This window comes from Gadus morhua, chromosome 4 (assembly GCF_902167405.1).
Source record: "Gadus morhua chromosome 4, gadMor3.0, whole genome shotgun sequence".
Lineage (NCBI taxonomy): Eukaryota > Metazoa > Chordata > Actinopteri > Gadiformes > Gadidae > Gadus > Gadus morhua.
The window spans coordinates 38,221,258-38,246,257 of NC_044051.1; the positions used below are offsets into that span (position 1 = coordinate 38,221,258).

At 46.5% G+C, this 25,000-nt stretch overlaps 1 protein-coding gene across 1 annotated transcript in view; it reads left to right on the forward strand.

The window, feature by feature from the left end:
• The window catches only part of LOC115542622 (interleukin-1 receptor accessory protein-like 1-B), a 204,087-nt gene that overhangs the window by 69,832 nt on the left and 109,255 nt on the right, over positions 1 to 25,000 (forward strand). The window contains exon 3 of the mRNA XM_030354949.1: positions 17,880 to 18,159. Within this exon, the coding sequence (XP_030210809.1) occupies positions 17,880 to 18,159 (280 nt within the window). The remainder of the gene's footprint in view (positions 1 to 17,879; positions 18,160 to 25,000) is intronic.

Genomic DNA, 25,000 nt, shown 5'->3' on the forward strand with positions numbered 1-25,000 from the left:
CAAATCTGCCTGGTTTGAAGTCGTTTTTGTTTGTTAACGTCCTGAATCGTCCTTTCTGCTTTTCTTTCGGAAGTCGCCGAATTGTGACACTGATCTGTTTTATCGCTTTTGCTTTTTACAATCTAAGGATCAACCGATAAAACGACAAACAATTCGACCGCAAATTAGCTTCAGTGTCAGCTAGCCCCAAGGCGTAAAATAACAGTTTATTACAACAGATATTATCTTAATAACTAACAAACAGTTTAACTCACCGTCTTACCAAATATGTAAATCCCTGGTTTGCATTTTACATCTTCATTTGGCTCATTCGATTCACCCAGAGTATCGGTGTATATTTACAGTTTGTTGCGGGATATTCTAATTTGTATTCATATTGTATTTTTTTTACCTTCTCTCGTTCTCTCCCTGTCCCGCTGCCGTAACACCTGGACTTTCCTCGGGGGGATAAAAAAAGCTGTATCTTACTTATCGTCTCCGACTTCATCGTAATCAGAACCCCCCCCCCCCCCCCACTGTGCACACTTACATAAATTAATTATAAATGAAGGCTAATGGAGTCTGTTTCCACTTGTTTCACCTTGACGCCTATCCCCACCGCCAAACCACACAAGATTCAGCTCTGACCTCGTGGTCGATGTTGTCAGTCATGTGTTGCTTCGTGATTTCAGAGTAAAAGTGTCCAAAGCTTTCACGGTTTCCTATTGTCCGTGAAGGGAAATCATTTTTTTGCGGGAAGAAAGTGTTGTGAACATGGCTGTTTGAAAAAACCGAAGATGAAAGCAGAGGCGGTTAATTATCTCCTAAAACATTCTGTGTGGACGGATTAAAATTCTTCTTAAACGCATGCACGCGCACACACACAAACACACACACACGCATGTAAACAAACACACACAGCATTACTGTGTGTGTTGATCGGTAAAGATGTTTTCAACTTTCTCAGAGGAAGCTTCATGCCATGCTCTCGCTGTTGTACCCCGGGGAGGGAGGGAGGGAGGGAGGGAGGGAGGGAGGGAGGGAGGGAGGGAGAGAGAGAGAGAGAGAGAGAGAGAGAGAGAGAGAGAGAGAGAGAGAGAGAGAGAGAGAGAGAGAGAGAGAGAGAGAGAGAGAGAGAGAGAGAGAGAGAGAGAGAGAGAGAGAGAGAGAGAGAGAGAGAGAGAGAGAGAGAGAGAGGGGGGGAGAGAGAGAGAGAGAGAGAGAGAGCTGAAATGTCCCAAACAAACCTGGCTTTAGTCGACGGCACGCTCATTGTCATGGCGGTGAAAAATAAACTGTAAATAGCTCCTTGTTGGAAGGTGCAGCTAGTCCTTAACTTCCCAGAAAGAGAGAGAGTGCGAGAGACATTGGCTGGTAGAACGCATGCCCAAGGCGATGACGTAAACCTCCAGGTCTGACCTAGCCCCATTCAGGAGGTTAACAGTTGCACTGGTGTTAGCGTTGCCCTTTTTCTTTTGTTCTGTTGGCGAGTTTATGCATCACATTGTGTCAAGGTATTGTGTGTGTGTGTGTGTGTGTGTGTGTGTGTGTGTGTGTGTGTGTGTGTGTGTGTGTGTGTGTGTGTGTGTGTGTGTGTGTGTGTGTGTGTGTGTGTGTGTGTGTGTGTGTACACGCCGTACAGACCTTTTTAATTAAGGTTGACGAAGTCAGATCTGTCTTTCTGTCGTCTCCGGGGTGAACACGGAGAGAGGCATCCTTTCCCAGAATGCTTTGCGGCATGTACAGTACAACTCCCTCTCCTGAGAACGAGACAAACGTGTACGATAATATACATGACACAGCCGCTATAGGGGGGGGGGGGGGGGGGGGGGGGGGGGGCGCGTGTGTGTGTGTGTGTGTGTGTGTGTGTGTGTGTGTGTGTGTGTGTGTGTGTGTGTGTGTGTGTGTGTGTGTGTGTGTGTGTGTGTGTGTGTGTGTGTTGGGGCTGTGGGGGGTGGGGGGAGGAGGGGAAAAGTGCTTACTGCGTGAGTAGTGATTCTCATACCGACTGTTTCTCGAGATCAGGACAGGAAACGTACTGGATTCAACTGGATATGGGCCCCTCTGTCCCACCCCCCGTTTGGTGTTAGTTCTTGCGTTTTTAATCGTTCTCCTATCGCTGTCTGGTGTCCAAAGACTCTCTGCAGAGACTCCTGATCACCATATAGCACATACAGCGCCATATAGTATAGATGAGAGGGGGGAGGGAGGGAGGGGAGGGAGAGGAAAGGGGGCAGATTACAGAGGGAGCGGGAGGTAGGAAGGAAGGGTGAGAGGAAGGGGAGGAGAGAGAGAGAGAGAGAGGGGGAAGGGAAAGAGGACGGAGAGAGGAAGGGAGGGAGAGAGACAGAGAGAGAGGTACGATTTTAAGGGAGAGAGAGAGACAGATTAGAGTAATGTATGACAGAGAGAGAGAGAGAGAGAGAGAGAGAGAGAGAGAGAGAGAGAGAGAGAGAGAGAGAGAGAGAGAGAGAGAGCGATGAAGAAAGAGAGAGGGAGGGAGGAAGGGGAGGAGAGGAGAGGGGAAGAGATAGCGAGGGAGGGGAGAGAGAGAGAGAGAGAGAGAGAGAGAGAGAGAGAGAGAGAGAGAGAGAGATGGAAGGAGAGAAACCAAAGTCATATTATGTAACTCCTTGATTAAAGACCAGGGTGCTGATCAGCATTCATATATTCATTCTCTCTCTCTCTCTCTCTCTCTCTCTCTCTCTCTCTCTCTCTCTCTCTCTCTCTCTCTCTCTCTCTCTCTCTCTCTCTCACGCTCTCTACATCTTTCTCTCTTTACTTTCCTCCTCTTCATCTCTATCTCTCTCTCTCTCTGGCGTTTCCTCTTCGTCTCTCTCTCGCTCCTCCCTTCCTCTTCGTATCTCTCTCTCTCCCCCCCTCCTCCCCCTCTTTATTCCTCTCCCTCATGCGCATGGTGGGCACGTGCTGGTTGGGGATGGAGGGAGGATGAGAGAGAGAGACTGAGAAGAGTGCAATTTGAGAGGGAGAGAGAGAGAGAGAGAGAGAGAGAGAGAGACTGATTAAGGTAATGTATGAGAGAGAGAGAGAGGGAGAGAGAGAGAGAGAGAGAGAGGGGTACGATTTTAAGGGAGAGAGAGAGACTGATTAGAGTAATGTATGAGAGAGAGAGAGAGAGAGAGAGAGAGAGAGAGAGAGAGAGAGAGAGAGAGAGCGGAGGAGAATCCTGGTAATCATTACCCAGACTGTTTAGTCATGGCTGTGGTTAATCTCCCTCGACCTTGGATGGCATCCTGTCCAATAGCTGACAGGATTTCTGCAGCGCCTCCATTATAATGACCGCCCTCACCCCTCTCTTTTTGTCCCTTGCCGCTTGCTGTACAATGGAGCTCTTATGCTAATCATGTAGCTCTTCCGCTAATGCTCGCATGAATCACATCACGCTTGTGTGCCGGGCGTATGAGGCTGAGTTTGACTCAATGTTTCTGTTTCTGGTCTGAACTCTTTACCGTGTATATGTAAGTCTTCATAGTTAATTGTAGTTAAGGTATGAGGTCACTGTTAGTCGTGACACTAGAGCACACACACAGGGAAAGTCATATGTCTACACACACACACACACAGACAAACCAAACACACACACACACACATGCAATGAGCTATCATGCACACACAGACATACACACAATGAACATACAAACGCACACACTGAAAATACACACACACACACAGACACACACACTGAACATAAACACGCACAGACTGAACACAAAGACACACACACACAGACACACACACTGAACATACACACTAACACACACACACTGAACACACTCACACACACTCACACACACAATGAACATACATACACACACACGTACACACACTGAACATATACAATAACACACACACACTGAACACACACACACACACACACACACACACACACTGAACACACACACACACACACACACACACACACACACACACACACACACACACACACACACACACACACACACACACACACACACACACACACACACACACACCACACATACACACACATACACAGAATAGTTATTCACCTGCACTTTCACAACTAGACCGAGGGGCATGGAACAAAAAGCCTCAAAGAAATCAATTTTCTGCTGTTTTAATGAAATTCAGAAAGCTGGACGAGGCTTCAAGTACTTGCAGAAAATTGGACGTAACTCCTGTTACAAGTCTGTTTGTTTCTGTCAATGTAGATTGAGGTAAAAAAACAAAACTTGGTGAGTGTATATATTTTCGCTCTTTAGCAATGGAAATTAGCTTACGGTTTGCGTGATTCTCAAATACAACAAATTAGCCATTTTATTCCTAGGCGATATTCATTGAACACAATATGTGTCTCATATAACGCAATTATTTGTCACTTTTTGTCCCGTGAATTCAATTTTAAAGTATCATTTTTCCCTGAGACAAGGGTAGCAGGCGTTTAAAGTGTTTAATCAAAAGTAGCCAGGAAATGTCAAGTAATGTGCGTTTGAATTCGTTAACTTTCCCCGAATCCCCATGGGAGGCCTTAAAGCAATTACCCATCTTCTGCTTCGATGTCTGCGCCTCGAAAGTGAAAAAATAAAAAAGCTAATTCATTTCCCCCCCGATATGGATCTCGGCAGGGGAATTAGATATCCCGTCACTAGTGCCATCCCAACTGCCATTTTTTTTTGGCACGTTAGCTTTGATACCTTCAAACTCAAGCGTTCATTATTTCGTGAAACCAAAAAGAACCAGAATATAACTCACAAATCTTGCTCGTTAACAAGCTAAGCATTTGTTGCTAGTGCTAGCTCCAAGGGTTTTGGTTTGATTGATTTAGCGTGGCTCTCTTGTAGCGCTTACGCAACAACTGAAATACTTCCTTCCTCCAGGGCAGTTTAAAGAGAAGATTTAGTTGTATTTTTTCCTTTTACCTCAAGCACTATCTTGTCAAGCCAGCACAGGGACTATTACTTTAAGGCGGCAATATTTGTGAAATTAAATCTAAGACATTTGTAGTTTAGCCGTCCGTATATCAACAAAATAACTGATATTATTATTTCTGAAATAAAATAAAAGGAACATATTTATGTTTTGCCTATTCATAATTTCGAAATGTAGGACTATAGTAAAATGTAGGGAGGTACATGCCAAATGGTTTACTATTATGAGTATTTTAAGCTTTTGTTAAACCAGCAAAAATCAAGCCAAAGGAGACAACTTGAATACGGAATCTATTGTTCATGATGCCTGCTTATGGTGTAAAATCAACAAATAGACCCCTGTCTATTTGTTGAAGTATTTTTAGATTCCTGTGTTTTCTAAAATGGGAACAATTCCCAGGACGTGTGGTCTATATTTAATGTTCATTTCCTTCAGTTTGTGGCTCCTTTACCTACACATTTCTTATGTTCATCATGGAAATATATATTAGCTTGATTTTACCTTAGTTTGTTTAGATTGATTTATTTTGTGCAGATATAGATGTATATTTATTGTTCATATTAGATTTGTTATTTTTATTAATGCTATCCTTTAGTCATATATTCTTCCCCCTCCTCTTCGTTTTGAAGTGATCTGTTAACATTTTGATTTATACAGCTGAATATTCCTCCTGTGGTAAAAGCATTCTGTATTTTCTTTATGTGAAGGAAACAACAACATCTTCTGACGGATAGGAGCAGGTTTAGAGGCTTGGAGAGGCAAAGTTGTTTTTCAATCTACAGCTTTTAAAGGCCTGTAGCGATCTTGTCTTTGACGGCTAAGCTATGCTTGTCAACCTCTCCGCTAGTGTAGCCGTCTTTCATGAGTCCACAATATCGTCTTGTGTGTATGTTCCCCAAAGAAATCTTCTTAGCCTGCAGTTATTGAAGTAGAGCTTGCCAGAGACGGTGAGTGAAACAACAGCAGCAGAAAGTGATAATGAATCCTAAGAATGTTCCTTGTGCCAACGAAATAGCCAACAAAGATTGTTGTTATTAAAAATAAATTCTTGATTTTGCTCCTAATTTTTATATAAGTAGGTATTGCAGAAGGTTTGATTTAAGTTTTAGGATTTATGAGAAGTCCTTTTTGGAAGTAAACAGGACTGACAAAACGGGTAGAAAATAACTAACATTTACAGCGCCTACCTTGGAAATCAATTCATGACTCAATTTAAAAACTAATGGTAAAGCTAGCATGCTAACTTAATAAGTAAGTCGAGAGTCACCTGACTGCACGCTTTGCTCTCCTGAGTAATTATGGAACAGAAATAAACTCATAATGTAAAGGTCTACCTTCTGTTTGCCACCATTGTATGGATTTTGTTGTGGAGTTTACAGAACAGAAACAGCAGTTGATACTTAAAAAAATCCTCTCAAAACTCAATGTTTAGCCGCTGAAGCTGCACTTATCCCCCAAACCAACATTCTTTTAACCGAAATTTTCCGGCAAACACACGCAGTCCTTTTCCAATTTCCCAAGCAATTGTAATTTTCTACTTAAATAAACAGTCAATGAAGGAAATACAAAGGACGTATTTGCTTGCCAATATTGTTGCAGTCCCGCCTGAACCTCGACTTTATTGTTTTTTATTCAAGTGGTTGAACAGAATAAGTGTGGTTGATTATTTTTGAGTTTTGAGTGGAAAGATAATATTTTTAAGTCAATACCATGTTTGGGAAAAGGGCTATGTGGTCACCCATACACAAACATTACTTCATCCGTTTTCTTTTCTCTTTCTTCTTTTCAACTGTTTTTCCGATGGTTCAATCTCTCTTAACTTGACAAGAGTGAGACGATGCAGACTGAGGGAGAATTTATTATGTCTCTATTTTAAATGTTTTTGTCTTTTTCACCCCTCTCCAATATCTCTTTGGAGGCGGGTTTAAATGACTTTGTCGACAAATTACTCTGTTTCTTTTTTAACGTCTGTGCTCATATTTGTTGTGGATGAATTTGTGTTTGTGTGTATGTGTGTGTGAGCAATTGTATGCTTATGTATTCATCGAGTGTGTGTGTGTGTGTGTGTGTGTGTGTGTGTGTGTGTGTGTGTGTGTGTGGGTGTGTGTGTGTGTGTGTGTGTGTGTGTGTGTGTGTGTGTGTGTGTGTGTGTGTGTGTGTGTGTGTGTGTGTGTGTGTGTGTGTGTGTGTGTGTGTGTGAGATTATATATTTGTATGTAGCTGACACATTTCTCCCTGCTCTCTGATGTAAGTGCTGTGATTATCGCCTTGGCGACGGACTAAAAGAACACACACACACACACACACACACACACACACACACAGACACACAGACACGTGGGACAATCCATAGCAGAAGAAATCAATCAAGTCGCTTTTCCTGCTGGCGCTCGTCAACGCTCGCCAATTGACCTTGGCGCCCGGGACCCCTGCCCCCCTGACCTCTCAGCGGGGGGGTTATCCGCCCGTTACTGCGGCGACGGAGAACGGCGCCGTCAATGTCCTCCGGGGACCCACAGGGTCCTCGAGGACAACAAGGGGGGGGGGGGGGAGATTGGAAGCTTGAGTCATCTCTTGTTTGTTAACTCGCTCGCTCACTCTCTCTCTCGCTTCGCTCAGCCTCTACGTCCCTCTCTTGCTGTCTTTGTATTGCTTGGCTGTTTCTCCCTCTCTTGCTTACTTAGTCTCTCCCTCTCTCTCTCTCTCTCTCTCTCTCTCTCTCTCGCTCAATCTGTCCCTCACTTAATCACTCATTCAGAAACTCTGTGTCTCTCTTCCTCTTAACTTCTTTCTCTCTCTCTCTCTCTCTCTCTCTCTCCCTCTCTCTCTCTCTCTCTCTCTCTTATTTCAGTTTTTTCTCTCTCACTCACTGTCTTTTTATCAATCTTGCTCTCGGTTGTTCTCTCTCAGTAACATTCTCTCCCTCTCCCACTGTCTCTCTCTCTCTCTCCCTCCTCGTTCTCCCTCCCTCTCTCTCCTCCTCTTGCTACCTCAAAGACACCTTCCAAAACACCTCCACTTGCGTTCGAGAGTTGTGTGAAAAGGCTCAGCGATGGAGAGATGGAGAGCGGGAGGGATAAGGAGGGAGAGAGAGAGCGAGAGGGCGAGAGAGAGAGAGATTGTGTGTGTGTGTGTGTGTGTGTGTGTGTGTGTGTGTGTGTGTGTGTGTGTGTGTGTGTGTGTGTGTGTGTGTGTGTGTGCACGCGCGTGTGTGTGTGTGTGTGTGTGTGTGTGTGTGTGTGTGTGTGTGCACGCGCGTGTGAGGGATGCTGCAAGGAGAGGGTTACCCAAAGGTGAAACAAGAATTGAGTCTGAGATATAAAAAAAATCTCAAAAAGTGAGAGGGAGAGCGAGAGAGAGAGAGAGAGAGAGAGAGAGCGACGTTGGGAAAAAGATGTGTGTGAGATTACATTTGAGGGGATAGAGAGTCTGCCTTCCACTGAGAGAGTGGAAGGCAGAGACATATTTGAAATATAGTTACCGGTGCCACCAATTCGAGGTGAATTTACCTGTAATATAACAGTAATAAAAAACGACAAATTCAATATAATAAATGTCTAAGTATTTTTTTTACCAGGGAGAGGTCAGTGTTATCTGCAAGATAAAGCTAACGATTCCTAAGTGTCATCCACTAAGAAGACCACCATTCATATTAGAATGTTTCGAATACACAAAAGGTCTAATACACTTTAGAATCTATTAAGTATTCCTTGAGATACAATGAGAGTATGAAATATGAGACCGAATATTCAGAACGCCATGCAAGAGAATACGTAACACATCACACTACCACCAACGCACCCAGCCAGCTTACATAACCACCATTTTTATGATTTACAGACAGATTCACCAAGGAATACTTTTGTTTTAAAGTCATGCCCTCACTCAACCCAACTCTACCAGTACAATTCAAACCAGTACCGATATTTTTACTGTTAACTTTACTATTCCTGTTGTTGCTAAGTTACCACTGCAGCTGCAGTTCGTTTCTCTTCTTGTACTCCTTCTTTTCGTTCCTCCTGTTTTATTATTGGATGGCGTGGTGGTTGAAACCATACGCTGTACAGATATGGAACTCTGTTCCCGGGTAATAGTTTGGGGGGAATGAAGATGCCCAAGTCCTCATACCCACTTGTTTGGTTAAGAGAGTCACAGACAGTATAGTCCAAATTGAAAGTGAATGAGAGAGAGAGAGTACGATAGCGGAGGGAGAGAGAGAGGGAGAGAGAGAGAGAGAGAGAGAGAGAGGGTGAGAGAGGGAGGGTTAGAGAGAGAGGGGGAGAGAGAGAGGGAGAGAGAGACAGGGTTAGAGAGAGAGAGAGAGAGAGAGAGAGAGAGAGAGAGGGGGGGGGACAGGTGGAGAGAGAGGGGGGGGGACAGGTGGAGAGAGAGAGAGAGAGAGAGAGAGAGAGAGAGAGAGAGAGAGAGAGAGAGGGGGGGGGACAGGTGGAGAGAGAGAGAGAGAGAGAGAGAGAGAGAGAGAGAGAGAGAGAGAGAGAGAGAGAGAGAGAGAGAGAGAGAGAGAGAGAGAGAGAGAGAGGGGGGGGGGGGGACAGGTGGAGAGAGAGAGAGAGAGAGAGAGAGAGAGAGAGAGAGAGAGAGAGAGAGAGAGAGAGAGAGAGAGAGAGAGAGAGAGAGAGAGAGAGAGAGGGGGGGGGGACAGGTGGAGAGAGAGAGAGAGGGAGGGAGAGAGAGAATATAATAAAAAATGGGCATACTTTTTGACTTTATTGGAAAATCGGTTGTTGTTGGCTCGAGAAAGAGAATGAAAGAGAGAGAATGGAATAAAAAGACTGACGTTAAATAAATCAATACAATTATATTGGCACACATTTTCTTTACTGACTCGTATCATGATATTTTTTGAAATTCACTGACTTTTTCGGAATATCAGTCGAAGTTGTCTAGAGGGCGAATGAGAAAAAGGGAAAAAATCATACATTTAATTAATAATTGCATTTCGAGAGAGATGGCCCTGCTATTGTTTCACACAAGACGCCGTGGCAATAGACGCGAGGGCAGATGGGGGGAATGGGTGGTCATGTGACCCAGCTGAACCTCCTCCATCTGGGCTACTCGCGCTCATTTTGCAGTGGGCTCACAAAACACACACACACACACACACACACACTCGGTGCGTGGGTGTGTGTGCGCTCATTTTGCGGTGGGCTCACAAAACACACACACACACACACACACACACTCGGTGCGTGGGTGTGTGTGCGCTCATTTTGCGGTGGGCTCACAAAACACACACACACACTCGGTGTGTGTGTGTGTGCGTGTGTGTGTGTGTGTGTGTGTGAGAAAGAGGTGGGGGAGATCTGAGTCATTCTCTCACAAGCATGACACAGCCCGATATACACACACACACACACACACACACACACACACACACACACACACACAAACACTCTCTGAGCTTGAGTGCATTGCCAACAGGACTGGGGGAGGCGCAGTCTTAATTGTACGGCTGTTCAGTTGTGTCCGTGTGTGTATTTGTGTCTGTGTGTGCGTGCGTGCATGAGGGATTGTGTGGTTTATTCTGTGTGTTAATTTGTATGTGCTTGCCTTCGCTTACTTGGGAAGGAAAGGCAGTGACGCCGATGGGGATGGAAGATTTAGTAGTGTGTAGTAGTGTGTGTGTGTGTGTGTGTGTGTGTGTGTCCTTTCATGTGACAACTTGTTCACACTCTAATGTCCCCATGTGCACACTCATGTCCTTAGTTATTTTTTTCCCTTCAGTTATATTCAGAGCTTATTTAAGTATTCATTAATTTATGTAATTATTGACGAGTCCCAAAGCTGTTTTGGTTAAAGTAGACAGCTTGAGAGTACGACTGTGGGGGAGGGAAGAGGTGAGGGTCAGGTGGGAGGAGGGGGGGGGCGTACCATAAGGCCCCTCTCTGGTCCTCAGATGAGCGAGTGAACTCTCGTCGGGGGGGGGGGCAGGGCATCCCCACCATATCCACGTGCGTCGTGCATCCCCCCTCCGTTTCGTTTTGTGGGGGGGGGGGGGGGGGGGGCTTGTTTCCAAAATCAAGACTATTAATGTTGGACGAAAGAGGCACTCAATCGTAAACCCGGAGCCAAGTCTGCTCCGAATGCGTTCCAACACTTGTTCCAAATGCTGTTTCCACAACAACAAAAACTGTTTTCTCATTTTTGTTGTTTGTTTTTCCTCCTTCATCGTTGTAACCGATGCTGATGCTAATTCGAATTTCCCCTCCAAAATGTAGACTATAAAAAATGACCAACTGTTTTTCGCTTTTTGTTTGTTTTTCCTCCGTCGTTTTAACCGGTGCTAATGCTAATTCGAATTTCCCTCCAAAATGTCGACTATATCATTTCCAGCTATGCAAGCGGTTTAATTTGCCCGGTCGGACATCGAGAAAGAAACACTATGACATGGTGCCATTTGGTTGAAGTTAATGAAAAGCACCCCTGTGTGTTATTGGTGTCAAGACGGGTTGCATAAAAGCAGTTTGACGCCTCATCCTTAATCAAAATGGCGGGTTAATGCCTTTATTCACCCGGACGCCATCCAAATGCCGCTTTCACAACGGCGGTGACATTTAACCGAACGCCTTTTCCCGCACTTCATTCACCGCAAAAACAGCCGAAAAGAAGGAAGAGAAAACAAGCTAGCTACCTACCGTTCGCACGCACGTCTCGTTGGCGGGTTTTGCCCTCATAACCCTTCATCTTCGTCTTCATCTGCTCTCCCTCTCTCTCTTGCTCGCTCGCTCGCTCGCTCATTGACAACCGACACCATTTAAATGCAAATTGTGGTTTTAGATGGAGAGAGGTTAACACACGCAAGCACACGCACGCACACACACGCACACACGCACACACGCACACACACACACACACACACACACACACACACACACACACACACACACACACAGACACACACACACAAACAAAAACCAAAAGAACATTGTACAACACAACGTTCTCGGGGGCCAAAAACACAATCTGTTGCCCGCCACTACCAGCAACATTGAGCTTATGCGATTGGACGCCGGGCTGAGAGAGAGATAGAGAGACAGAATGAGAGAGGGGGGGGGGGGGGGGGGGGGAAAGGACTCTGTGGAGTCAGAGACGGGACAGTCACAGTGTACTTCATACAACAGAGAGAGAGAGAGGGAGAGACTATTGAGGTATATAAAGGTTTGCTTCCCATTGCATGTGAGCTATTTTTGAGCCTTATTTAAAACCAACTGCACTGCACCAGCTAAGGAGCGTTTTTTCTCTCTTCATTCGGGCTCTTTCAATGTTTACAGTAGTTACCATCTATCTACTGTATCGATCTACCTACCTACCATACTTCCCTCCCACTCTCTCTCTCTCTCTCTCTCTCTCTCTCTCTCTCTCTCTCTCTCTCTCTCTCTCTCTCTCTCTCTCTCTCTCTCTCCCGCTCTCTTTGCTTATCAAGAGTGACATTAAATCAGTATGTATTGGTTTGTTGGTTGTTAAATGGTGGAATGGTAGAGGTTCCCCACAAACGCAAGAGGCTGCCTCTCTCCTACACTAAATTCAGACGTCACCCGTTAAAAAAAGCAGCCTGTCGTGTTTGTGGTGAACGTCAACCTTTCCACCATTTAACAACCAAACAAACCGATACATATGTAACGTCACTCTTGATAAGCAAAGTCAGGGTCGTCTCTTTGTCTCCCCTCTCTCTTAACCTCCACCCCTCTGTGTTCACGGGGGGAGAGACCGGTGGCTTGTAGCGGCTCTGACGCAGGCCACGGTGTCTCCTGCGTGTTTGTGTGTCTGGTGGCTCGGCAGACGGGCTGCCGGCCTCGCCAGCGAGCCACCAACAGCTTGGGTCTGTCTGCTGAGCAGGGAGACGTTAATTGGGTTCAATTAGGCGCTGCACTCTATTTGTATTCGCTGCCAAGAGAGAGCGAGCGAGGGATGGAGAGAGAGAGGGATGATGGAGGGAGAGAGAGAGGGACTGAGGGATGATGGACAGAGAGGAGTGAGAGAGAGGGAGAGAGGGAGAGAGGGACAGAGTGAGAGAGAGAGAGACAGAGAGAGAGAGAGAGAGAGAGAGAGAGAGAGAGAGAGGGAGAGGGACTGAGGGATGATGGACAGAGAAGAGAGAGAGATGGAGAGAGAGAGGGATGATGGAGGGAGAGAGAGAGGGACTGAGGGATGATGGATCGATGGATTGGAGAGAGAGAGAGAGAGAGAGAGAGAGGGAAAGAGTGTGCGATGGCAGGAAGATGGATGGATGGATTGAGAGAGAGAGACATGGAGAGAGATGTAAGGAAGTAGAGAGATGGAGAGATGATGGCTGGAGAGAGATGGAGGGACGATGGGTAGATGGATGGAGAGAAAAAATGAGATAGATGCTAGATGGATAGACCGAAACTAGATCGATAAATGGAGGATTTTAGGTAGAGAGTTAGATACTAGATCGTTAGGTCGATAGATAGATAAGTAGATAGACCGACAAATACTTGATTGATAGAGGATACTAAATAGAAAGACAGGTAAATAGATAAATAGAGCGATAGATACTAGGTGGATAGACAGAGATAGAGAGATACTAAATGGCCAGGTAGAAAGACAGGGAGAAGTAAGGTAGGACAGCTTCATGCATCAGCACAAAGGCGAGCGAGGAATCAATTAGGAATGGATTTCTCTTCCAAACTATTAGTCATCGCAGAGGTACAAATAGTACGCAGCCGCACAGTGTGTTATGTTATTATTATAATAACCGTAACAACGACCTATCGTCGACTCTGAGCGGTTCTGCGGTTCTCCGTCGAGTCGGAAAGAGAGGAACACGAAAAAAAAGGGCCGTCGGAAATTGTCAACTCGTGACAAAAGAAACACAACGGCAGAATTGTGTTTTAATTAGGACGCTTAGCCGTGAGTGGAACGAGCCCATCTGTGTGTGTGTGTGTGTGTGTGTGTGTGTGTGTGTGTGTGTGTGTGTGTGTGTGTGTGTGTGTGTGTGTGTGTGTGTGTGTGTGTGTGTGTGTGTGTGTGTGTGTGTGTGTGTGTGATGTATTGCACTCTGTAAGATCTGCGCCATCCTCAACTTATCTCTACCACACAAACTAATTAGCCAGTTGTTGATAAATGAGGGGGGGCCCGTTGGTTGCCATAGTGATGCCGCACAGTCACACACAGGGTGTCCTTTTTGCGAGCAAACACACCCACACACACACACACACACAGACACACACATAGTGTTATTTTTAATGTTAGCACACACGCACGCACACAAACACGCAGTGTCCTTTTTAAAGAAATGCTATCACACACACACACAGTGTCATTTTAAAACAATGCAAACACACACACACACACACACACACACACACACACACACACACAGTTTCATTTTTAAAAGCAATGCAAGCACGGACGCCACACCTGATCCTGCAAAGACAAAAAGAAACGATTCCATACAGAAAGAAACCGGAATTATACATTTTATAAACTCATTGACCACAAAAGTTTCACTATTATTGATCCATTAGGCAGACACCTTTATCCACAGCCTCTAGTGAATAGAGGTGGATCCGTGGACTTCAGGAGCAGGCAGGAGATGGGGGGTCTCTCCTGCTCTGAGGGTCCCAGCAGACTGTGGACATCAGAGGTTCAAACCCAGAACCTCTGGGCCTTAGCTTCGCCTTGTTCCCAGGCGGTCTTCCCTGGAGGCCTTGAATTCTCGGTGTTGTGTGAACAGGGGCGTAGAGGGCTCTGGGTTTTCATCACAGGTTCTGAAAGTCCTTTAGTTGAGATTCTTGGTAGAAAAACTCCTGATCGCCTCTCCTGGTTGTACTGCTCCGCTTCTACGTCTTCTTGCCTCACGTCTGTATGAGCACGCGGGCACACACACGAACACGCACACACACACGCACACACACACACACACACACACACTCTCCTTCTTCTTCTGCAGCCTCAATTAGTGGCGCCTGACAAGCTCGCTCGCAGCTGCCCTCGCCAGCTGCCATTTTGTTTATTTATTTTTTAACGCGGCAATGCACCGAAGTGAAGCACAGGAACGGAGACTCTCGCGTGTAGCCTCGTATCGGCATAGCGTAGGGTAATGCTGTACGATGCCACAGCGGTGATTAAGACACTGTTTTATTTATATTGTGTGGTTAGTCTAGAAAACTAAAGGAAGCCGGCTTGTTAGCGTCCACGCTTCCCTCTTGCCATCGATTCGTTTGTTTCCAATTCAGACTAAAGTAATTGTTTTTAGCGTGTCTATCGAAGCCCTTTAAACACCTTTTTTGTTTTTGTTTGAAGTGCCACACCGATAAGGTCTGTTATCATTATTATTCACTTTGAGTTGTTTGGGAGTGTGTGCCCGACGTGTGTCGAGCGTATGTTGGTCGCCGACGTTTTTTGAATGAGCGCTGTCATGGTGGCCTTGGCTCTGGTGTAGGCCCGGCTAGGCTCCTCCTAGCCGAGTTTCGAGGTGTCCCTGAGCAAGACACCTCACCCAACCTCTCCCCGACGAAGTAGCTGTCGCCATGCATGGTGGTGTGTGAATGTGTGTAAGTCGCTTCGGATAAAAGCGACTGGTGAATGCCCCAAACGTAAAATGTAAATGAACGCATATCTCCCCTCCTTGTCACCAACATCAGTATCCCAGCGTCTCTGCTCCCAGTCATCCCCTCTGATCCTCAAGTCCAGACCAGCCGTTATCTCAGTAACTACACTGCGTTCACTTAAACCAACATCGATGTGCCACGGGCAAATATCCATCCACAACCCTGCCAGTGACACGAATGCTTTGATGCTCAGTGTCGACACTGAGCATCAGTGTCGCCCTCCTCTGTCCGCATGCCACACTGACGGCCTCATCAAAACCCCTCCCTCGGTCCTTTAAACTGCGTCTGTGTTGCCGTTTTATAAAGCCCGCTTAGGAAGACGATAGGGATCCTTATTTTCAGTCGTCCAACCCATGCGGGAAGAATAACACGTCGTACATTGTGTTACATTTACATTCAAAGAAAAGTTCAAAAAAAAATGTGCCAAGACACACAACATACAATTAGTGCGTACATTAAGTGCCAGGACGTGCGACACACAATAAGTGTGTACATTAAGTGCCAGGACATGCGACACACAATAAGTGCGTGCATTAAGTGCCAGGACATACAACACACAATAAGTGTGTAGATTAAGTACCAGAACGTACAACATACAATAAGTGCGTGCATTAAGGGCCAGGACATACAACACACAATAAGTGTGTACATTAAGTACCAGAACGTACAACATACAATAAGTGCGTGCATTAAGTGCCAGGACGTACAACACACAATAAGTGTGTGCATTAAGTTCCAGAACAGAACATACAATGAGTGCGTACATTAAGTACCAGGACGTACAACATGCATTAAGTGCATACATTAAGTGCCAGAAGGTGCGTCAGAGGGGTGGAGGGTGGAGGCTATGCAGAGTCTAACTGAGCCAGAGCGGGATCACAGAACACAGTGGACCCAGAATAGTGAACTCCCGATTCAAAAAGTAGGTCTTTGGCAAAAACCTTGAACGCAAACCAAACTGACTGCTGCCAGGTGGATCATCGAAATGTAACATCTGGTGCGAATAATCCATTTTATTTCCACTCACTTTCACACCTGGTTTATATGACGATTGCCCCGCTTCATTTCCAGCCACTGGTCCGGACCGGTCTGGCATTTTATTAACTTTGAGTCGCTGTCCGTAAAACTCTGGATTCTGGACAGGATGGTCCGCCATCAGATATGAGCCATGCACAGGAAAAAGACAATGCACTTTTTTCCTGATCCCTATCAATAATTCATTCTGCCGTTTTTCTGATGTTTTTCTCTTTCTTGACGGGCTGACTTTATCATACGTCGGAACAGGGAGACCTTGCAGCTTTTATTCTCGGGGGGGGGGGGGGGGGGGGGGGAGTACAAATGTGGAGCAATATCAGCAGAAGGCACATTTTCCGGTGTCTGGGGAACATAACTGGGAACCGCAACAAAGAGGTTTTGAAGAGCATAGGAGGAACACAGAATCAGTTCAGTTTTTTAATTGCATTTGCGATGTTCTTTAAAGTTTCCGATCCCGATCTATCGGGATAAATGTCAGGGGAAGTACGTCGTCAAAAAAAGAGTGCGTGCGTTAGTTTGCCAGCAGACTTATCTAGAGGATTGAGTCCGTGGCATAAATCAAAACAGAAATCCTCATGAACCTTTACTGGAAACGCTGGCCAGGAAACAGGAAACCGGAAACAACGGTTAAAAGTGAAATTAGATTTATGGCGAGGGGGGGGACGGACATATTGCCAACTAATGGAGAATTTTCTACTCTTACTACATTTATTTGCAGCAATCGCCTGACAGTTTTCTGCCCGATAAAAAAGAAACACGGCTTTGAACCGGCACAACAGCAAAAAAGGGTTATTTTCCTGTTCTTTCATAAAAAATACATTAGCTGCCTCGGTATTGACTCTCGCCGGCTGTGTGTTAACAAATCCATCCCACTGCGAAGAGCGTTTTGCCCACACGGCCAGTTTGAATCCTGGCCCCGTTGAGTCTGGGAATATTGGGCCCTTCACTCCATCGCCTGAGCCCAGTAGGTGCGATTAAAAAAAAAAAGGCAAACGTCATTTTTGATTGATTACAGTACAAGCAACACTGGCAAGTGCGTGTGAACAGGCATCAGAAGGCCGCTGTTGAGAACGTCTGCCGCCACCTCGCCAAACTCCATTCCCATGATTTACATAATTCTCCTTTTGTTGCGCTCACTGCGGTGATACCAACTGTCTTCTGCCTCTCCCGTCCCGTAAACAACGGGAGGATCGTCCACAACACTCTTAAGGCCCAACCATGTCACAACTAATCCTCCTCTCTTCCTTCCTTCCTCCCCTTCCTTCCTCCCCTTCCTTCCTCCCCCCTCCCTCCCTCCCTCCCTCCTTCCTCCCCCTTCTCCCCTTCTTCCTCTCTCCGCAGTGGACGGCTGCACCGATTGGTCGGTGGACTACCTGAAGTACAAGGTGCTGCTGGGGGAGCCCGTGAGGATCAAGTGCGCCCTGTTCTATGGCTACATCCGCGCCAACTACACCCACGCCCAGGGCGCCGGGCTCAGCCTCATGTGGTACAAGAGCTCCGGCCACGGGGACTTCGAGGAGCCAATCAGCTTCGACGGAACGCGCACCAGCAAGGAGGAGGACGCCATCTGGTTCCGGCCGGCGGAGCTCGAGGACCAAGGACACTACTCCTGTGTTCTCAGGTAAAAAAAAAAAAAAAAAAAACAACGTCGGGAAACAAAATGGCGGACGATGACGCCATTGGACAACAAAAATGCTGGGCGGTGACGCCGTTTGGAAACAGAATGGTGGACGATAGACGACGTCATGGGGAAAGAAATGCCGTGGCTCTGTGTGTGTTTGGTCATGTCTGTGTGTGAGTATGATTTGACTCTGTGTATGTATGTAAGGCCATATTGTAAAGCGCTTTGAGTAGCCTATGGTTAGAAATGCGTTGTACAAATCCAGTCCATTTACCAATCAGCTCTCCGGTAAATGGGGTCAGGTTGTGTGGTGTGACTTTGAGCCAGAAGGTGAGATGCAAAAGACTGGTCAAAGTGTGAAAAGCGGTTGGTTGACTCTCTGTACCCTGTGTGTGTGTGTAGCTTTTATCTTTGGGGTCATCCTGTTATTTATCTATTTCATTGGCCCTGATGATTCTGCAGAGCTTCCATGATTTCCACAAGTATTGTAGTTCTGCCATAGGGCATTTACCAGATGCCTTCATCCAAAGCCACTTACAATCGCTTTCGGTACAGTAAGGTTGTCCATAGAACCAAGTGCCAAGCACTAACAACCGCTAGGTTAACCCATTCCCCGTTCACAACAAAGAAAGCTAAGGGAAAGACGCTACACAAATGCTAAGTACCATTTTTAAAGTGCTTAAAAATTATTTAAGTGCTACAACCTTCTGAAAAAGCGGAGCCCCTCATTCTTCCTCCGTCACCTCAACGCACCATCAGGTCTCATCGCTTCTGCTAACTCTCTAGATTATTTCTTTATTCTTCTCCGGGGCGCGATGGAGCCATTAGGGCGTAATTGGTACCGCCATCAATCTGTTCAACCCCATCTTTCTGGAGACCAAGGGGTGAGGTCTTGGAGAGGAGGTGTGGGGGGGGGGGGGGGGAGGAGAGTGCAGAGAGACGAGAGAAAGGGGAGGAGAGAGGGGAGGAGAGAGAGAAGAGACAAGATGGGTTAGGAGAGAGAGGAGGCGAGAGAGTGGAAGAGAAAGGGGAGAGGGGAGAAGATGGAGGAGATGAGAGAGAGAAATGAGGAGAGGAGAGATGAGCGATTAACGATAAGAGAGGGCAGAGGAAAGAGGTGAGAGGATAAAACAAAAGAGCTTGGGTCCCAACGAGGGGAAAAAAATGGGTACATGTGTAAATCCTCCCACTTTCTTTTCTCCCCTCTTCGGCCTCTGCTAGCATTAGCAGAGGCAGCGCCGTGCGTTTGATTTATGCCGGTATTAATGGGGAGGAATCCGCGCTCATAATGGCGGATGGTTTTGTTAATACGGAGGTTGTAGAGGACCATTAAGTAGGCCGAGTTTCCATGGCGACTGAAAGCATTCTTTTTTTCCTCCTCCTGCGACCCGCCGAACACACACACGAGACGATGGATCGTGGTGAAACATTGTTTGCTTAAACTAATAACCGACCTCCCCTTTGGCAATGAGTCACAACTAGGAATACTCTCTATTGATTTACATTGGTCCGTTGCATTAAGCTATGTGAACGACGTGTCCATTGTTTATTACATAGCTACTACTATTAAGGTTGTTTTATAACTAATTAATCTTCATTATGGAGCTGGGAAGGTGCTTTAGGCAAGGATGACGACAGCTTGGCTGCAGACATTGGGGTGGAAAACCAGAACCTTCAGATGGGCGGCATGTGGCTCAGGAGGTAGAGCGGGTCGGCTGGTAACCGGAAGGTTGCTGGTTCGATCCCCGGCTCCCCCTAGCTGAATGTCGAGTTGTCCCTGGGCAAGGCACCTCACCGTAAGTGCTCCCGACGAGCTGGCTGTTGCCTTGCGTGGTTGACACCGCTGTCGGTGTGTGTATGAACGGGTGAAGTAGATGCATCCATTTACCGTTAACCTTGCCCAAGGATGACGACAGCTTGGCTGCGGACATTGGGATTTGAACCCAGAACCTTCCGATGGTACTATGGTGAGACTACCCCGACTTCTGAGCCAGAACATAGAGGGAATCGAACACTCGCCCTGGGCTAACTGAAACTTCCAATGTTTAACAAGCGCATTTAAAAAATCGCAACGTGTTTGAAAAGCATTGTAATTGAACGTATCCAGTGTGTAACCCAAGGGAGAAACTTCCCCTTACCCAAATAAGCATTGCTGTATTATTGTTCACCCCTTTTGTACGTTCACCCTAATTCAATCGGGAACATCGCAGAGTTGTTATCGAGGGTTTTTACGGTTAGCTCGCTGCTACGACGGCGCAGCGCAGCTAGGAGCTCGTAGCGCGCTACTCATCTGCTAGCTAAGGCAGTTCATCCCGCGGCTCCTCGACACAAGATGAAAGAATCCTTTGCAACTGAAGTTGTGTGTCGACACATAAAAAGGAAATATCAGACGAGTGGATGTTTGCGTTTCTGAGCAGATTACATTGCGGTATCGCGTGCGCGTAACTCCTCGGTGATAACCTGGATTAAGGCCGTTTATTTTTGCATGGCTGCAACACTGCCTGCTCTCTCTCTCTCTCTCGCTGCCTCGCTCGCTCATCCTGCAGCATATGGACGCTTTGGAAAAGGCCTCCTGTTTGCAAGTGCTCCCGACGAGCTGGCTGTTGCCTTGCGTGGTTGACACCGCTGTCGGTGTGTGTATGAACGGGTGAAGTAGATGCATCCATTTACCGTTAACCTTGCCCAAGGATGACGACAGCTTGGCTGCGGACATTGGGATTTGAACCCAGAACCTTCAGATGGTACTATGGTGAGACTACCCCGACTTCTGAGCCAGAACATAGAGGGAATCGAACACTCGCCCTGGGCTAACTGAAACTTCCAATGTTTAACAAGCGCATTTAAAAAATCGCAACGTGTTTGAAAAGCATTGTAATTGAACGTATCCAGTGTGTAACCCAAGGGAGAAACTTCCCCTTACCCAAATAAGCATTGCTGTATTATTGTTCACCCCTTTTGTACGTTCACCCTAATTCAATCGGGAACATCGCAGAGTTGTTATCAAGGGTTTTTACGGTTAGCTCGCTGCTACGACGGCGCAGCGCAGCTAGGAGCTCGTAGCGCGCTACTCATCTGCTAGCTAAGGCAGTTCATCCCGCGGCTCCTCGACACAAGATGAAAGAATCCTTTGCAACTGAAGTTGTGTGTCGACACATAAAAAGGAAATATCAGACGAGTGGATGTTTGCGTTTCTGAGCAGATTACATCGCGGTATCGCGTGCGCGTAACTCCTCGGTGATAACCTGGATTAAGGCCGTTTATTTTTGCATGGCTGCAACACTGCCTGCTCTCTCTCTCTCTCTCGCTGCCTCGCTCGCTCATCCTGCAGCATATGGACGCTTTGGAAAAGGCCTGCGGGAATCACGGTGTAGCTCGTGTACACATTCATGTCGTTGCGTGTCCGTGTGATTGTGTGATTGCGAATCTGTCTTCATGTGGGACTGGGCGTGTGTGTGTGTGTGAGCGAGAGAGATTGTGCGTTTGCATGAATGGGTGTTTGCATGCACGTGTGTGCGTGTCTCTGTGTGCGTATGCTCATGTATGTTTGTGTATATACACACACATGTGTGCATGTATCATGCATGTGTGCTTGTATGTGTATGTTTGGGTGTGTGTGCACTCATTATCGTATGCGTGTGTTAATGAGAAACAGGTGCTGGTTTGTGCACGTGTGTTAAAGCACATCTGTTTGTGTGAGTACGTGTCTGTGTATACGTGCACGTGTGCGAACACACATCTGGTTACGTGTATGTATGTGTATGTGTATTTCTTTACCAACGTGTGTGCTTGTGGGTTTTTTGTGTGTGCGTGAGGCGTGTAAAACGACTAGTTCAGTCCTCCGCAGCTCAGACACAATACTCCTGTCAATCCGCGATGATTTATTAGCCGATCGCCGGAGAAGTTAGCCGTCTCCGTGAGACAGGGAAACAGAGGAAAGCCGTCTTAATAGTGAAACCGCTGACCGGGCGGAATAGTTCCACGGAAAAGAGTTGGAACGCGGCCGCACTCGAAGGCTACCGAGGAAAAGTTATTTTTCGGATTGTTCATCAAATTTGTGCAGCGTATGATTTATGCGTTGGATTAATGCACAGAGATCTATGAATTATTGTGTTGTACATATCTATATATTGTTGTTCTGTATCTGGAATATGCCTTATATATATCTTTATCTTAGATACATCAGGTGATACAGTATTGTTTTATAGTAAAGGTGCATTACTTAACATTAGTTGATTCATTAATAAGCAGTATTATATAGCATTTGCATATAATAATGCTTATTAACGTTGTTGAGGGTGGAGCTAACCCTACTAAATAAAGAATATATAATATCTTAGCTAACATGAACACCATTAACTTAGTCAACATAAACACCATTTGTAAACATGAACAGCATAAATAAGTAGAGCATTTGTTAACAGTTAAATAACGGCTATGCTTATTACTGTGAAGGATAATGAATTCACCCTTAAGGTAAAGTGTTACCCCATATTATTGACAGTGGAAACCCACTCACCAAGAAACCTCCTCTTAAGTTTCTAATCATTCACAAACAATCACCTTGGACCCATGGTGGGTGTCTACCCTCGGACGGTCAATACACTGCCTTCAAACACACATGCGGTTTCACTTAAATTAAGACAAGTGGGCAACCAGAAAGAAACAAATAGACCCCAGCAAAAGGGAGTTACCACCATCAAATCCTAAACACACACGCCCGTGCACCGAATGAGCGAAGTTTGAGGTTCAACGTCGAGTGTTGATTCCTGAGTGATTGTCTTTATTTTGGTGTAGATGTTGGTGCCATGCATGATGACGGCTCCTGGCAACACTTCAGTGTAACTCATTTGGGTTGGGAAAATACTGGCAGCACTTGCAGAACTATTCGTTCTCTATTCTCTCTCTGAACTACTTTCTGCTCTCTTCCTCTCTTCTTCTCTCCTCTCTCCTCCCCTCTCCCCTTTTCTCTCTCCTTCAATGTCTCCTCTCCTCTTTCCGCTCTCTCCTTTCTCTCCTCTCTCCTCTCCCCTCCTATCCCTCCTCTCTCCTCTCCCCTCCTCTCTCCTCTTGTCCCCTATCTCCTCTCTCCTCCCTCCTCTCGCCTCTCTTCTGTGCTCTCCTCGCTCTCCTTTCCTCTCCCCTCTCTCATCTTTCTCCTCTCTCTCCCCCCTCTCATCCCTCCTCTCTCCCCTCTCTTGACAGAGAGCGTTGGGAGGAACGCCAGACAACCGGAGCACTTGGCACATTTGAGCAAATGAGACGGGGGGGAGGTTGGGGCGATCGAGGCTCAAATGAATCATCTCTCACTAGCCATCGAGTGATTGCAGTTAATCGCTCTCTCTCGCTCCCCCTCTTTCCCTCTCCCCCTCTCTCCTGCGGTTAAGGAACTGGTTTATCTGCTTATCCTCTTCTTGGGTTAGTTTGTGCTGTGGTTTGTTTTTGAAATGCATTTTTTCAGTGGGGATTAACGTGCACACGCACGCACACACACACACACACACACACACACACACACACACGCACACACAGATCTTGTGAGGCATCTTGAGTGTACTTTAGAAGTCTGGGCGTAATGCAGGCCCATATAATAAAAAAAGAAGAACAAGTGTGTGTGTGTGTGTGTGTGTGTGTGTGTGTGTGTGTGTGTGTGTGTGTGTGTGGCTGCTCGGATCTCTCGCAACCTCATGTACACACACACACAAACACACACGTGCGCCGAATGACCACATACAGTATGTCACAAACATACATTCATGGCATGTATCTACACTCACTCACTCACACACACGGCACATATTAACACACTCACACTCACGCACACACACACACACACACACACACACACACACACACACATTGCCACATTGTGAGTCGCAGCAGCTGGCTAAGACACTCAGCCCTGGAGACATCCATACAGAAGAGTTCAAACATCTGCACTAACAGGGACAGAGGTGTGTGTGTGTGTGTGTGTGTGTGTGTGTGTGTGTGTGTGTGTGTGTGTGTGTGTGTGTGTGTGTGTGTGTGTGTGTGTGTGTGTGTGTGTGCGTGTGCTCGTTTCAGTTCGAAGTTAGTCGCTGCCTGCCAACGCACAGAGCACCCAGGAACCACAGAAGGGATCCGCCGACTGCGTACTCCAGAGGTTTTGAAGCCGTTGGGTCCCGCGGACACGCTGAAATGTGAGCTTTAGCTAGCTCAAACATCGCAGTGAAGTCTGAGAGTGAATTAACTCCCAACAACTCCGGGCCCAAAGTCTTTAGGGTCCGGACTTTTTGCAGCTAGCTAACTTCTTTCGGCTCTCTCTTTCGCTTTCATTATTCATTTTTTCATGTGTGCTTTTGCAAATACAATGCATCACCCAGGCAAGGTTCTAGTTCCCCATGAGGTCTCCTGACCTCGGTTTGTTTAATGTTGGCTCTGCCTCTTAAGATCAAGCTCGTCAGCGCACTCACGCGAGGCTCCGAGACTTTGTCCGAGCGTGTGTGCAGATGCTAGGCAGCTGGCTGAGCCACAGGGTTTTTTCATAACGTGAGAACTAACATCTGCTCACAGCGCTTTGATTCAGGCGCTCCTGATGAAGAGCTCTGGGCAACATGGATTCCTCTTCCAGGGCAGAATCGTTGCCTTACGCCGCGCCAAGGCCCCGCCACTGTACACGTCCGTCGATGGATCTCATCGACTTTGCATCGGGGGGGGGGCTCTTGAAATTCATCGTTGGTCAATCCGTTCCGTCGGCTCCATTGCCTCCGACAACAAGTCAAAAAGTACGTCGGCCAATCGGATTGCGTGCCCAATAAGTCAGACACGCTCTCCGTCATCCGTCGACGGACGTGTGCAGTGTGTA